Genomic DNA, 16,134 nt, shown 5'->3' with positions numbered 1-16,134 from the left:
CTATCACAGTCGTTCTATTTCTATTTGCAGGCCTTCGGATTTGGGTGCCTTTCTCCAAGGTTTATTATTTATCAAATTTATTTGAGGACCGTCTCCTGTAACCGATCTCCCCTGAGCTGCCTGTGAAGGCCATGAGACACCCCCCCCAAATCCAGCCCCTCCCCCAAATACCTCCCAGGAGAGATAATTCATTCCGAACAAATTATCCGGTCAGGTCTGCTTTTGGCTTTCATCTTTTTTTCCCTTTTAATATGAGAAGAAGCAAATCCACAATACAAAATTTAAAAATCAGCACCCAGGACCCCTCCCTCTACCTCCACCCCCCCCCCCAGGCAACGAAGACGGGAAGGGGGACTGGTGTCAAAAGCTTCTTTTTTTGGTGGGGGGGGGAAGTGGGGAGGGAGGTGGGGGGGGGGAGAACTGTTAACTCCACATACATCCCCCTCCCACCTGCCTGTTTCCTCCCCCAGGGAGGGGATTCTAAGTCCAGGAAGGCAGATCTGAGATCCAAACCACGGATCGGCCTCCGGGGCTGCCCCAAGTCCGACAGACAGACAGACAGACGCACAGAGACACAAGCGCACCGCACATACGGCCGTGGCGCCATCCAGTTGGCTTGGAAAACAAAAATGAAAACCATTTGCGATGGGGAAAGGGGTCGGAGGGAGGGGAGGGGAGGGGATGGGGGAGAGAAGCCCAGCCTGGCCAGTCGCTCGCCGTTATTTCTCTTTCTTCTCGGGGTCTGTCTCTGTCGTCTCTTCTTTAGGCTCTTCCTTTGCTTCCTTCGGGGCGGTGTTCTCCTCGTAGCTGGGGAGCAAGAGGGAAAGGAGGGTGAGGCCGACTCGTGGCCAGAGGGGGTCAGTTATAGAACGCTTCCCCACCATAATCACAATTTAGGTTATTTTAGGCTAGGTGGGCTTCAACTCCCAGAATTCCCCAGCCAGCAGGCTTTAAGATGGATGGACCTCAGTTCCCAGAATTCCCCAGTGAGCAGGCTTTAACATGGGTGGACTTCAACTCCCAGAATTCCCCAGCCAGCAGGCTTTAGGATGAGTGGACTTCAATTCCCAGAATTCCCCAACCTGTCATGTTTTAATATGGGTGGACTTCCACTCCCAGAATTCCCCAGCCAGCAGGCTTTAAGATGGGTGGACTTCCACTCCCAGAATTCCCCAGCCTGTCATGTTTTAATATGGGTGGACTTCCACTCCCAGAATTCCCCAGCCAGCAGGCTTTAAGATGGGTGGACTTCCACTCCCAGAATTCCCCAGCCTGTCATGTTTTAATATGGGTGGACTTCAACTCCCAGAATTCCCCAGCCAGCAGGCTTTAAGATGGGGGGACTTCAACATCTTAAAAAATGCTAGCTGGGGAATTCTGGGAGTTGAAGTCCAACCCCTCTTAAAGCGGTTGAGAAACTCTAATCCAGAGTGAGGCCTCCAATGTGGAGCAGCAAACCCTGAAGGAGCCTGGAGAAGACCAGCCCCACCCCCCCACCCCCTCAAGACCCAAACCATCACCACAGACAGAATTCAATTCAGTCTTCTGACTGCGGCAGCGACCCACCGCTTAAGACCCCCTCCCCTTCCACAGTTCAACCCCCAACAAGGTTGCAGAGCTTGGAGGGGAAACTGGGTTAATATTAAATTATTTATTAAAAATTAAATTAAATAAATAAATATATGGCTGATGGAAATCTGAAGTGCAGGGATTTATATTGAGCCTGTCGTGCCCCAGCATATATCTTTTATATACTGTTATTACTCTCTAGCCCCATCTAGTGGCAAGAGGGACAAATATGCCCCAACATACAATCTTTATATACTGTTGTTGCTCTCTAGCCCCATCTAATATTTATATACTGTTGTTGCTCTCTAGCCCCATCTAATATTTATATACTGTTGTTGCTCTCTAGCCCCATCTAGTGGCCAGAGGGACAAATATGCCCCAACATACAATATTTATATACTGTTGTTGCTTTCTAGTTCCATCTAGTGGCCGGAGAGACAAATATGCCCCAACATACAATCTTTATATACTGTTGTTGCTCTCTAGTTCCCTCTAGTGGCCGGAGAGACAAAATACAGATTAACAGAGTTGGAAGGGACTTTATAGGTCATCTAGTCCAACCCCCTGCCCAAGCAGGAGACCCCACACCATTTCTGACCGATGACAGTCCGGTCTCTTCTTGAAAGCCTCCAGGGATGAAGCTCCCACAACTTCTGAAGGCAACTTCTGTTCCATCGGTTGATTGATCTCACTGTCAGAAAATTCCTCCTTATTTCCAGGTTGAATCTCTCCCTGATCAGTTTCCATTCATTATTCCTTGTCTGGCCTTCAGGTGCTTTGGAAAATAGCTTGACCCCCTTCCTCCTCTCTGGGGCAGCCCCTCAAATATTTGAAGATGCTCTCCTGTCTCCCCTGGTCCTTCTCTTCACTAGACTAGCCAGGCCCAGTTCCTGCAACCGTTCATCATATGTTTTAGCCTCCAGTGTCCAGTCCCTTAATCATCCTGGTTGCTCTTCTCTGCACTCTTTCTAGAGTCTCAACATCTTTTTTATAGTGTGGTGACCAAAACTGGATACAATACTCTAGGTGTGGTCTTACTAGGGATTTATAGAGTGATATTAGCACCTCCTTTGATCTTGATTGAATCCCTCTGTTAATGCAATTTAGGATTGCATTGGCTTTTTTGGCTGCCACCGCACACGGCTGGCTCCTATTTAATTGGTTGTCCACTAAGACTCCAAGATCCCTCTCCCGGTTCCTGCTATTAAGCCTGGTTTCACCCAGTCTATATGTGTAATTTTGGTTTTTCTTGCCTAAGTTGTAAGACTTTCCTTTTCTCTACGTTGAATTTCATTTTGTTAGATAGGACAGACAGAGTTCAAGTCTGTCAAGATCCATCTGGATCTTCAGCCTATCTTCTAGGATGTTGGCTATTCCTGCCAGCTGTGTGTCATCTGCAAATTGGGTGAGTTCCCCTCCTATTCCCTCGTCTGAGTCGTTGATGAAGATATTGAAGAGTACTGGGCCTAAGAAGGAACCTTATGGTACCCTATTGCTTACTTCTCTCCATGTAGACTTAGATCAGTGTTTCTCAACGTTGGAAGCTTGAAGATGGGTGGACTTCAACTCCCAGAATCCCCCAGCCAGCAGCGCTGGCTGGGGGATTCTGGGAGTTGAAGTCCACCCATCTTCAAGCTTCCAACGTTGAGAAACACAGACCCATTAAGGGCTACTCTTTGAGTACCAAGTATATTGTTTGAAGCTGACCCCATCCCTTTACCCATCAGCCCGCACTCTCAAACCAAGTGAACCCTGGGAAATCAGACTCCATTTCCCTTTAGCATTTGGGGAAGGCAGAAGCACAAGGAAGCATCCACCTTAATCTGTGGCACAAGGTCATCCAAGGACAAACCCACATCCCACACAAAGAACATCGCAGGTGAGATTTAAATTGCTTGTATTTATTCATTGTTGCGTTCAGCAGTTACTCAATACTGCCTATCTTGTATTTTGGTTCTCGTTGTATGTATCCCTATTTTCCCCCAGTTTCACCGTATCCTGTTCTTTCAACGAAGCATCCAGATCTAGGCACACGGTCCGTTTTATTGGAGAATAAGTAAGTTTAGCTGCACAGTTCGAGCTTGCACGCAGACTAACTTAAGAGTGGGGAACAGAACAAAGCCCTCAATTTCTGTTGCTAAGCGAGACAAGCTGTTAAAGGAGGTCTGCCCCGTTTTACGACCTTCCTTGCCACAGTTAAGTGAATCACTGCAGTTGTTAAGTGAGCCGGACGGTCGTTAAATGAATCTGGCTTCCCCACTGATTTGGCTTATCAGAGGTCGCAAAAGGGGGATCGCGGGACACCCCCCTCCACATCCCCAGGACACTGCGACCGTCATAAATAGGAGCCAGTTTGCCAAGCGTCTGAATTTTGACCCTGCAACAGTCGTAAGTGTGAAAAAAACGGTCCTAAGTCACTTTTTTCCAATGTAACTTTGAATGGTCACTAAGCGAACTGTTGTAAGTCGAGGACGCCCTGTAGTCTGTTCACCTCTTTTCCGACTAACCCCGTTTGTGAAAAGGGATAAGCAATGACAAAGATTTTCTGCGGCTCACGAACATGGCTTCCGCTTTGAAATAAAACCGGTTACAGGTAGTCCTTGACTTAAAACCGTAATAGAGGCCGACGGTTGTACATCGAGACACTCACTTGACCAGCCTGATTTTATGACATTTTTTTGCACAAGTAGTTAAACAAACACAGTGGTCGTAAAACGAACGCTGAGGTCATTAAGCGAACGGCCTTGTCCACAATGGACGGGTTTTTTTGGCCAGGAAGCGGGAGTAAAACCCCGGTTTCTGGCAAAAAAACCACAACCCGTCATAAATCAGGGTCAAGAAATAACTTTTATTTATTTAGCGTACGGCATATCATGATGGAGCAGCCCAAATCCAGCAGGTTCTGGAGAACTGGTAGAAATTTTGAGTAGTTCGGAGAACCGGCAATACCACCTCTGGCTGGCCCCAGAGTGGGGAGGGAATGGGGATTTTGCAGTATCCTTCCCCCAGGAGTGGGGTGGGAATGCAGATTTTGCAGTATCCAACCCTGGAGTGGGGTGAGAATGGAGATTTTGCAATATCCTTCCCCCAGGAGTGGGGAGGGAATGGGGATTTTGCAGTATCCGTCCCCTGGAGTGGGGTGGGAATGGAGATTTTGCAGTATCCGTCCCCTGGAGTGGGGTGGGAATGGAGATTTTGCAATATCTTTCCCCCAGGAGGATGGGAATGGAGATTTTGCAATATTCTTCCCCCAGGAGTGGGGAGGGAATGGGGATTTTGCAGTATCCATCCCCTGGAGTGGGGTGGGAATGGAGATTTTGCAGTATCCTTCACCTGGACTGGGGTGAGAATGGAGATTTTGCAATATCCTTCACCTGGAGTGGGGTGGGAATGGAGATTTTGCAATATCCTTCCCCCAGGAGGGTGGGAATGGAGATTTTGCAATATCCTTCCCCCAAGAGGGTGGGAATGGAGTTTTTGCAATATCCTTCCCCCAGGAGTGGGGAGGAAATGGGGATTTTGCAGTATCCGTCCCCTGGACTGGGGTGAGAATGGATATTTTGCAATATCCTTCCCCCAGGAGTGGGGTGAGAATGGATATTTTGCAATATCCTTCCCCCAGGAGTGGGGTGGGAATGGAGATTTTGTAGTACTCTTCCCCTAGAATGGGATGGGAATGGAGATTTTGCAGTATCCTTCCCCTGCCACGCCCACCAAGCCACGCCCACAAACCGGTAGTAAACAAATTTGAATTTCACCACGGGAGTAGCCTATAAATTAATATTTCCACTAGATTAGTAGAAATAAGCAAATACAAGCTTATTGCTAAACACACAAAATGTGATTGTGTAAAAGCAGGAAGGAGCCTATCCGTTGCAATTGTGAATATGGGTTCCAAATACCTTTTGAGGGGGGGCTTGGATATATCTTGAAACAGTTGATCAGTGGCCAGTCGTAACTTGAGGACCACTTAGGCAGATAGCCCTCGACTCGCGACCACAACGGAGCCCAAAATTTACGTGGCTAGGTGAGAAACTCGTTTGCCCCCATTTTACGACTTTTCTCGCCACATTGTTAAGCGAATCACTGCCGTTTTTAAATGAGTCACGCAGTTGTTAAGTGAATCCGGCCTTCCCCGCTGGTCAGAAAGGGGATCGCGTGACCCTGGGACACTGCGACCGTTGCCAAGCGTCTGAATTTTGATCACATGACCATGGGGATGTTACGACGGTCGTAAGTGTGAAAAACGGTCATAAGTCACTTTTTTTCAGCGTCGTCGTAACTTTGGACAGTCACTGAATGAACCACCATGCGTTTAAAGTTAAGACACTGATCTAGTCGCTCACTGTACATCACAACTTGTTTTGTTTTCTTGTTGTTGGTCCAGATCAGCTTTTCGTAAGAATTACAGAGAATCTCCTACAGACAATCCTCAACTTACAACTATTCACTTAGTGGACCGTTTCAAGTTACGACGGCACTGGAAAAAAAGTGACTTATGACCATATCTCACACTTAACGACCGTCGGCAGCATCCCTGGGGGTCGCGCGATTTACGTTCGGATGCTTGACCACCGACTCGTATTTACGACTGTCGCAGTGTCCTTGGGTTACGTGATCCCCTTCTGCGACCTTCTGACCGACAAAGCCACCGGGGGGGGGGGGGGAAAGCCGGATTCACTTAACATCCGTGTGACTAATTTAAGTGTTTCACTTAAAGACAACTAAGGCCAGAAAATGGAGCAAGCTCGCTTCAGTTTCTCGAGTTTACCACCTACATTTCGGGCTCGATTACGGTCGCAATTCCAGGACTACCCGTACTGTGCTGAACAACTGCCCTGATTCGCTTAACAACGCTTGGCAAGAAGGGCCCGTCAAATGGGACAAAGCTCCCTTGCTCGGCAGTGACAATATTGCGCTCAACTCCGGTCGTAAAACGAGGACTGCCCTGTAGTTCCCTAACACCCCGTTCGTGAGAATTAAAAATAACCTCTTATTGATAAGGGGCTCACGCCGTGCCCACCCATCCCACCCCAGACCCTCCCCGCTCCGTGGGGCCCTCGGCTCTCCCCCCTACCTGGCCAGAGTGTCACAGGTGGACAGGGCCTTGCCTTTGGGGGGGAGGGAAGGGGGGGCTACATGACGCTGGGACTCTGCTGGCGGCGTCTGTGGGAACAAGTCGGGCTCTGCTGCATGGAATCGGCCAAGCTGGACGGAGACCCGGAGACGTTAGGGAAATGGGTCAGCCGTGGGGTGTGGGGCAAGATTTCGGCAGAAGACTCATAGCTGCAGGAGAGAGAGAGAGGGGGGGGGAGAAAGGGGGCCGGTAGGAAGTGGGGGGAGAGGAGAGACAGAGACAAAGTGGGGAAGGGGGCGAAAGAGAAGCTTAGGAAGAGTTGGCAAGGCATAGACGAGGTTGGCAAAGCTGCCCGCATTCCCTCCCTTTCCGGCTGGATTACCCACGGAGAAAGAGTTCGGGGTGGGGAGGTGTCAAAACTGGGGCAGTCCCATGGGGTGATTCGATGACAGAATTAACAGAGTTGGAAGGGACCTTGGAGGTCTTCTAGTCCATCCCCCTGCTTGAGCAGGAGACCTTCTACTAGAGATGTTCAACGTTGGCCACTTTTAAGACTTGTGGACTTCAATTCCCAGAATTCCCCAGTCCGCTACGGAAGTTGAAGTCCACGGGTCTTAAAAGGTGCCAAGGTTGGACATGAATGCCCCTTGGAGGTCTTCAAGTCCAACCCACTGCTTGACCAGGAGACCTTCTACTAGAAATGTTCAACATTGGCCACTTTTAAGACTTGTGGACTTCAATTCCCAGAATTCCCCAGTCCGCTACGGGAGTTGAAGTCCATGGGTCTTAAAAGGTACCAAGGTTGGACATGAATGCCCCTTGGAGGTCTTCTAGTCCAACCTACTGCTTGACCAGGAGACCTTCTACTAGAGATGTTCAATATTGGCCACTTTTAAGACTTGTGGACTTCAATTCCCAGAATTCCCCAGTCCGCTACGGGAGTTGAAGTCCACAGGTCTTAAAAGGTGCCAAGGTTGGACATGGATGCCCCTTGGAGGTCTTCTAGTCCAACCTACTGCTTGACCAGGAGACCTTCTACTAGAGATGTTCAATATTGGCCACTTTTAAGACTTGTGGACTTCAATTCCCAGAATTCCCCAGTCCACTACGGGAGTTGAAGTCCACAGGTCTTAAAAGGTACCAAGGTTGGACATGAATGCCCCTTGGAGGTCTTCTAGTCCAACCCACTGCTTGACCAGGAGACCTTCTACTAGAGATGTTCAATTTTGGCCACTTTTAAGACTTGTGGACTTCAATTCCCAGAATTCCCCAATCTACTACGGGAGTTGAAGTCCATGGGTCTTAAAAGGTGCCAAGGTTGGACATGGATGCCCCTTGGAGGTCTTCTAGTCCAACTCACTGCTTGACCAGGAGACCTTCTACTAGAGATGTTCAACATTGGCCACTTTTAAGACTTGTGGACTTCAATTCCCAGAATTCCCCAGTCCGCTATGGGAGTTGAAGTCCACAAGTCTTAAAAGGTGCCAAGGTTGGACATGGATGCCCCTTGGAGGTCTTCTAGTCCAACCCACTGCTTGACCAGGAGACCTTCTACTAGAGATGTTCAATATTGGCCACTTTTAAGACCTGTGGACTTCAATTCCCAGAATTCCCCAGTCTACTACGGGAGTTGAAGTCCACAAATCTTAAAAAGTGCCGAGGTTGGACATGAATACCCCTTGGAGATCTTCTAGCCCAGTTCCTTCTGAGGAACTCTGGGAGTTGAAGTCCACAAGTCCTAAAGTTGCCAAGGATGGAGACCCCTGTTGTAGGCCAATCCCCTGCTTGAGCGGGAGATCCTAACAACAAATGGCTGTCCAATCTCTTCTTAAAAACCTCCAGTGATGGAGCACCCACGACTTCTGGAACCAAGTCAGAAGGCCAATTTCAAGTCTTCCACTAAGAAGAGAAACTGAGATATCTTGAAGGCCCGACACGGCTTGTCAGACTAACCCAGGGCCACCGTGATCCCCGTCCCATCTTAAACCCCCTCTTGCTGACCCCCAAGTTTCTCCCATGGGAAGAGAATGCCAGACCAAGCTTGAAGAAGTAATGGAACAAGTCATCTCCTGGCTTGTCCTATCTGGGCAGAAAAGCTAAGCAGGGTTGGAAGGATGGAATGGAAGGCCACCACAAATTCCATGGTACGGACTAGATGCCCAGCATATACAGGTGGTGATGGCAAAGCCAAACCCATGCATGAAAACAAGGTGGACATCTCCATATGGTTTCTAGGAGGTGTTCCTGATTGAAGGAAGTCCTATTGGGTCAGTTCTATAAGTCTCAATCTTGGAGACTTTGAAGATAGGTGGACTTCAAGTCCCAGAATTCCCCAGGAGAAACGAGACCAGCTGGAGCAGAAGGTGGAGAATCAAGCACCACAGAACAACAATCCAAAAATGTCCTGAAGGATTTTTCTGGTGGACGTATCTCAGCAGATGCCATAACTCTTAGAAATGGGTCATGAGATGCCTGCAAGCCAACAAGCCAGGCTCAGAGAGCATGAAGGACCACACAATCTTCTTCCTCCTTCTCCACTCCGCAGACCCCACTCTCCTCTAGCACTGATGAGGTTCCCTAGTTGGGTCATGAAACGTCTTCAAGAAAACCACCCAGCTCAGAGAGCACCAAGGAACCCATAATCCTCCTCCTCCAATTCCACAAACCCCACTCCTTTCCAGCACTGATGATGTTCCCTAGTTGGGTCATGAAACGTCTTCAAGAAAACCACCATGCTCAGAGAGCACCAAGGACCCCATAGTCCTCTTCCTCCTCCTCCTCCTCCATGGTCACATGATCAAAATTCCGACATTTGTCAACTGGTTCGTATTTATGACGGTTGCAGTCTCCTGGCATCATGTGATCAAATTTTGGGCTCAAAATGGTGGTCGTAAGGCGAGGATTACCCGTATCTGGGTTTTGAGCCTGTGGGGGAGACCCTAACTCACAAAGGAAGCTACTCTCTAGGGCAGGGGTCTCCAACCTTGGCAACTTTGAGACATGTGGACTTTACAACTCCCAGAATTCCTCAAAGCTGGCTGAGGAATTCTGGGAGTTGAAGTCCACACGTCTCAAAGTTGCCAAGGTTGGAGACCCCTGCTCTAGGGAAGTCTGTCCACTTCTGTAGACTTCTGGGGAGGGGGATTATCATCTCAGCACCCCCCCCCCCCAAAACACTGTGTTCGCTTAACGACTGCCTAAAACTCTTCAAATCAGGTTTGGTCTCACGGATAAAAACCACTTGAGCTCCATCGTAGCTTACGACCGTTAACAACAAGGTCACCAGTATCAGTCAACATGGGCACCTCGATTTACGACGGTCGTGACTGACAGCAGAAATCCCAGGCTCTGCAATGGTCGTTAAGTCGAGGACTTCCTGTACCCATTGGACTCACCTGAACAGGTCGGTCACTTCTCCTTTGGCCAAGGCCACCAGAAGAGGGAAGCCGATGCAAGCCGGAACCAGGTACAACAGAGCGGGCTGAAGAAGGAAGACCAAGGGAGAACGTCAGAGGGAACCGGGGGGCCCAGCCTGCTAAGATACACCCCTCACTCACAGCAGCGGAGTCGCTCATGACCTTCTCGTGGTCCCCGGTGGGAAGCCTTCTCCAATCTGGGGCCGTCATAATCACAAGGTGACGGGAGTCACAGCCCAGAGGTGTCTTTGAGAATCCCAAACTCCGTGCCCAGGTGTTCCTCAACCTTGGCCATCTGAAGATGGGGGGGACTTCAACTCCCAGAATTTCTCAGCCAGCCATGGAAGTCCACAACTCCTGTTCTTCTGCTACTTCTCTTTGGAAGTCCTACACTCGTCCCCAAGTCTACTACAGCTCCTGCTCCTCCACTACTTCTCTTTGGAAGTTCTACACTCTTTTCCCGAGTCTACTACAGATTGTGCTCCTCCACTACTTCCCTTTGGAAGTCGTATACTCTTTCCCCGAGTCTACTACAGATTCTGTCCCTTCACTAGTTCCCTTTGGAAGTTCTACACTCTTTCCCCAAGTCTACTACAGATCGTGCTCCTCCACTACTTCCCTTTGGAAGTCGTACACTCTTTTCCCAAGTCTACTACAGATTCTGTCCCTTCACTAATTCCCTTTGGAAGTTCTACACTCTTTCTCCAAGTCTACCACAGATCCTGTTCCTTCACTACTTCTCTTTGGAAGTTCTACACTCTTTCCCTAAGTCTACTACAGATCCTGCTCCTCCACTACTTCCCTTTGGAAGTCCTACACTCTTTCCTCGAGTTTACTACAGATCGTGCTCCTCCACTACTTCTCTTTGGAAGTTCTACACTCTTTCCCCAAGTCTACTACAAGTCCTGCTCCTCCTTTACTTCCCTCTGGAAGTTCTACTTCTTGAGAAGAGTTATTATTTGCCTTAGACTGCGTCATACGGTTTTAGTTTCCCAAATGAATACTTAAGCACCAACATCACTACACCCGACTGCCTCTCTACTCAGCGTTTACAGCCATAGTTTGCTGGACTGGGTAGTCCTTTATGACTTGTGGACTTCATCTCCCAGAATTCCTGAGGCAACCATGCTGTCGGCCTGTCCCTTTAAGGCAGGGGTGGGAACGATGGTTCCTTTATGACCCATGGACTTCAACTCCCAGAATTCCTGAGGCAGCCATGCTGTTGGCTTGTCTCTTTAAGAGAGGGGTGGGGACTATGATTCCTTTATGACCCATGGACTTCAACTCCCAGAATTCCTGAGGCAGCCATGCTATCGGCCTGTCCCTTTAAGGCAGGGGTGGGGACTATGATTCCTTTATGACCCATGGACTTCAACTCCCAGAATTCCTGAGGCAGCCATGCTGTTGGCCTGTCTCTTTAAGAGAGGGGTGGGAACGATGATTCCTTTATGACCCATGGACTTCAACTCCCAGAATTCCTGAGCCCACCCCTGTCTTAAAGGGATACAGTAATTACCTTTGTGTCCTCTCCCAGATTTCCAATGCCGATTTTGTTCCTGCAAACCTGTTCAGCTCCTACAACCTGGTCGGGGGCGGGGGGAAGGGGGGGGAAGAGGCCGGTCCAGGAAGCTCACCTGAGCATGTTTGAAGACGTGCATGATGAAGATAGTCACGCTGAGTCCAAAAATGTAGGCCACGAAACTGGTGTAGAAGTACGTGTGAGTGTTCTTCTTTAGGCTGTCATGATAAGCGAAGGGGTGGGAGGTTAGGACAGTCCAGAACCCAAGTTACAAACCCACAGGTTGAGGGAATTAGGGAAACAGAGCCAAAGGCAAAGTGATGGTCAGTAATAACAGAGTGAGAAGGGACCTCGGAGGTCTTCTAGTCCAGCCCCCTGCTTAGGCAGGAAACCTTACACCACTTCAGACAAATGGTTATCTAACCTCTTCTTAAAAACTTCCAGTGTTGGAGCATTCACAACTTCTGGTGGCAAGCAGTTCCACTGATTAATTGTCCTCAAATTTCTCCATAGTTCTAAGTTGCTTCTCTCCTTGATTTGTTTCCACCCATTGCTGCTTGTCCTGCCCTCAGGTGCTTTGGAGAATAGCTTGACTCCCTCTTCTTTGGGGCAGCCCCTGAGATATTGGAAGACTGCTATCATGTCTCCCCTAGTCCTTCTTTTCATCAAACTAGACATACCCAGTTCCTGCAACCGTTCTCCGTATGTTTTAGCTTAACCATCTTTTCTGCTCTTTGTCCTCTTAATGCTGGAAGGGGGCGGGGGGGGGATTTTTTTTCAATTGGCAAGTTGTTGCAAAGGATTTACCTGATATCGAAGCGTAAGAGAAGAGCAATGAAGATACCTGGAGGGAGAGGAAGTTGGATAAAGTCACCGTGAATCTTAATGTTTTCAGTCCAGTTTTAGATGTCTTTCCTGCCAGTTAGCTGGATATAGTCTCGTTTCAATTAGCAACCGGCCCACAGCGCCCCCTTGTGGCTACAAATGCAGACACGCCTTGGCTTACAAACACAATGAAGGCCAACGTTTCCGTTGTTAAGCAAGGCAGTCAAATGGGTTTTTTTGCCCCCAAAAAAGCTGCCGTTGATAAGCGAATCGCTACAGTTGCTAACGTTGTGGAAGGAATAATAATAATAATAATAATAATAATAATAATAATAATAATAATAATAATAATAATAATAATAATAATAATAATAATTTTATTTCTATACCGCCCTTCTCCCGAAGGACTCAGGGCGGTGTACAGCCTATTAAAAACACAAAACAACATCAGTTAAAATAGTTTAAAATTATTAAATAAATTCGGCTAAATTTTTAAAACCCCAGAAATTTAAAACCCAATTTAAAAATGTTATGTTGATAGCCCAGCCTGGCGGAAGAAGGAAGGAAGAGAGAGGGAGGGAGGGAGGGTGGGAGAGAAAGAAGGAAGGAAGGAAAGAAGAGAGAAAGAGAGAAAGGAAGGAAGGAAGGAGGGTGGGTAGGTGGGAGATGGAAGAAAGAAGAAAGGAAGGAAGGAGTGTGGGAGAGAAGGAAGGAAGAAGAAAGAAGGAAAGGAAGGAAAGAAGGAGGGTGGATGGGAGAGAAGGAAGGAAGGAAGGAAGATGGGTGGGTGGGTGGATGGGGGAAGGAAGGAAGGAAGAAGAAAGGAAGGAGTGTGGGAGAGAAGGAATGAAGAAGAAAGAAGGAAAGGAAGGAAGGAAGGTGGGTGGAAGAGAAGGAGGGAATGAATGAAGGAAGGAAGGAGGATGGATGGGACAGGAAGGAAGGAAGAAAAAAGGAAAGAAGGAAGATGGGTGGGTGGGTGGGGGAAGGAAGGAAGGAGGAAGAAAGGAAGGAGTGTGGGAGAGAAGGAAGGAAGAAGAAAGAAGGAAAGGAAGGAAGGTGGGTGGAAGAGAAGGAGAGAAGGAAGGAAGAAGGAAGGAAGGAAGAAAGGAAGGAAGGAGAGAGAAAGGAAGGAAGGAAGGAAGGAAGGAAGGGAGGAGGGTGGGTGAGAGAGAAGGAAGGAAGGAAGAAAAAAGGAAGGGAGGAGTGTGGGAGAGAAGGAAGGAAGAAGGAAGGAAGGAAGGAAGGAGGGAAGGAAGGAAGGAAAGAAAGAAGATTTACTGTAACCCTTATAAGCATTTGCCTTACCTGGAATCACAATGTCCCCTAAGCCCAGCATGGCAAAATTGTCAGCTTCCAGGCCCTTCTCCAGCAGATCCTGGGGGAAAACCACTGCAGGGGAAGAACGAGAGAGAGAAAGAGAAAGATGCTGCTTGCCGGGCCCATCCCAGGCGGAGGAGCCCCTGAAATCGGCACAAAAGACATCAAAGGACATTTGGTTCTGGGCTGGGAGGGGTCTTTAGCCTTAGACAAGTGAAAGCCCCTCCCCTCTAAAGCAGGGGACTCCAATCTCGGCCACTGTAAGGCTTGTGGACTCCAACTCCCAGAATTCCTCAGCCAGCTTTGCTGGCTGAGGAATTCTGGGAGTTGGAGTCCACAAGCCTTACAGTGGCCGAGATAGGAGACCCCTGATCTAAAGCCTCAGGGAAATAAGACCAGGTAGTCCCCGACTTACGACCAGTCACTTAGCGACCGCGTGACGTTCCAACCAACACCCCCTCCCCCCCAAAGGTATTTACGACCCGGTTTTGAAGCTGTTTAGCAAATCAGGGCAGCTGTTAAGCAAACCACACGGCCATTAAGTGAATCCGGCTTCCCCCCCCCATTGACTTTGCTCGTCGGAAGGTCGCCAAAAGGGATCACCTGACAAGCGCCCCCCCCCACCTGCAGCCGTCATAAATACGAGCCCGTTGCCAAGCGGCCGAATTTGGATCACAGGTCGTTAAGTGTGAAAAACGGTCATTTAAGTCCGTCCCCCCCTTTTTTTTTTCAGTGCCGTTGTTGACTTCGGTCACTAAGCGAGTATGGTTGTATGCTGAGGACTTATCTTGAAGGGACCCGCCTAGTTGGGGAGGGGCTACCAACGTCGATCAGGGTAAGCTGCCATTAAAGGTAGTTTTTTTGGGGGGGGGGATTTCCATTAACTACTCACATTTGATGGGGGCTTCGAATGACTTGGCCACGGTCACCATCACGTTGGTGCCAAAGACCTAGGAAAAGAGGAAAGCAGAATTAAAGAAGAGGGGAGACCGGCAGGCGGACATCCACCAGGTGCAGCCTGATTGCAAGAAAGTCTGTTTCTACGTCTGAGCTTTTTGGAGTCACCACCTCTTATATTATTATTATTATTACTATTACTATTACTATTACTATTATTATTATTATTATTATTATTATTATTATTATTATTATTTATTTATTGGTTAATCTTTAGTGAGATTCACAGCCTTTGAGGCTGGTTAATAGCTCAGCAGCTCGAGTCCTAACCAAGGACCTAGGAACCGTTAAGGTATCGTTGGAGGATGTAAGCTGTTCCGAGTAAGGTGGTTTTTTGTAGAGTCAAAATGTTCAAGTCCGGCAAATTTAGAATTTCTAAATACATCTACCACCTTGAGTTACTTATAAAATTAACAAAAAGGCGGGATGAAAAGCTAATAAAGAAAGAACCAAGAATGTGGTCCGCGGGATCTGCTGAGATCCTGGGGAACGAATGGCCGGAGCAGAGGCCTACCCAAAAGACGTCGTAGATGAAGAGGCCTCCAAGGAGGATGCAGCCCGTGCTGACGTTGTTCAGGTGTAACAGCTCCACCCCGTTGAGAGAGAAGGCCAGGCCGAAGAGGTTGTTGGCAATCCAGTGCTGGGAAAAAAAGAGAAGAAGGACCATGAACCACGCTTCCCACGCCCTCCGTCCGACAGCAGTCCAGGCCCTCCTGTCTGCGGCCTGCTCAAGCGGCCCAGCCTCGGAATCACAGAGTTGGAAGGGACCTTGGAGGTCTTCTAGTCCAACCCCCGGCTTAGGCGGGAGACCCTACACCACTTCAGACAAGTGGTTAAAAAGAAGGGAGGGAAGGAAGAAGGAAGGAAAGTTGATTAATGTTGAGGAAGGAAGGTTCATTTGGGAGGGAGGGAAGGGAGTTTCAGGAAGGAAGGAAGGAAGGAAGGAAGGAAGGAAAAAGAGACGGAAGGTAGGAAAGAAGGAAGGAATAAAGGAAAGAAGGAAAGAAAGGAAGAGGGAAGGAAAAATAGAATAGAACAGAGTTGGAAGGGACCTTGGAGGTCTTCTAGTCCAACCCCCTGCTTAGGCAGGAAATCCTACACCACTTCAGACAAATGGTTATCTAATCTCTTCTTCAAAACTTCCAATGTTGGAGCATTCACAACTTCTAGTGGCAAACTGTTCCACTGGTTAATCATTCTCACTGTCAGCAAATTCCTCCTTAGTTCTAAATTGCTTCTCTCCTTGATTAGTTTCCACCCATTGCTTCTTCTCCTGCCTTCTGGTGCTTTGGAGAATAGCTTGACTCCCTCTTCTTTGGGGCAGCCCCTGAGATATTGGAAGACTGCTCTCATGTCACCCCTAGTCGTTCTTTTCATTAAAATAACAGAACAGTAATAACCGAGTTGGAAGGGACCTTGGAGGTCTTCTAGTCCAACCCCCTGCTTAGGCA

At 48.5% G+C, this 16,134-nt stretch overlaps 1 protein-coding gene across 2 annotated transcripts in view; it reads right to left on the bottom strand.

Annotated features, from left to right (window-relative positions):
- Nucleotides 1-220: 220 nt before the first annotated feature.
- HM13 (histocompatibility minor 13) overlaps nucleotides 221-16,134 on the bottom strand; it is a 38,656-nt gene continuing 22,742 nt past the window's right edge. Inside the window, exons 6-13 of one of the 2 annotated variants that reach the window (XR_011600286.1) lie at nucleotides 15,198-15,323; nucleotides 14,619-14,676; nucleotides 13,715-13,798; nucleotides 12,389-12,425; nucleotides 11,697-11,799; nucleotides 10,042-10,127; nucleotides 6,647-6,855; nucleotides 721-807 (exon numbers count right to left, since the gene is read on the bottom strand). Coding sequence is in view for 1 of the 2 variants with exons in the window: in XM_070941842.1 (XP_070797943.1) it covers nucleotides 720-807; nucleotides 10,042-10,127; nucleotides 11,697-11,799; nucleotides 12,389-12,425; nucleotides 13,715-13,798; nucleotides 14,619-14,676; nucleotides 15,198-15,323 (582 nt within the window). In the remaining variant the exon portion in view is untranslated. Of the gene's footprint in view, nucleotides 808-6,646; nucleotides 6,856-10,041; nucleotides 10,128-11,696; nucleotides 11,800-12,388; nucleotides 12,426-13,714; nucleotides 13,799-14,618; nucleotides 14,677-15,197; nucleotides 15,324-16,134 lie in introns of both variants that reach the window. The other variant, XM_070941842.1, reaches the window with a different exon arrangement.

Source organism: Pituophis catenifer, unplaced genomic scaffold (genome assembly GCF_029215685.1).
Source record: "Pituophis catenifer annectens isolate HBS135680 unplaced genomic scaffold, rPitCat1.0.hap2 SCAF_3, whole genome shotgun sequence".
NCBI lineage: Eukaryota > Metazoa > Chordata > Lepidosauria > Squamata > Colubridae > Pituophis > Pituophis catenifer.
Note: the sequence above shows the minus strand (reverse complement) of the source record. Positions and strands in the feature narration are given on the sequence as shown.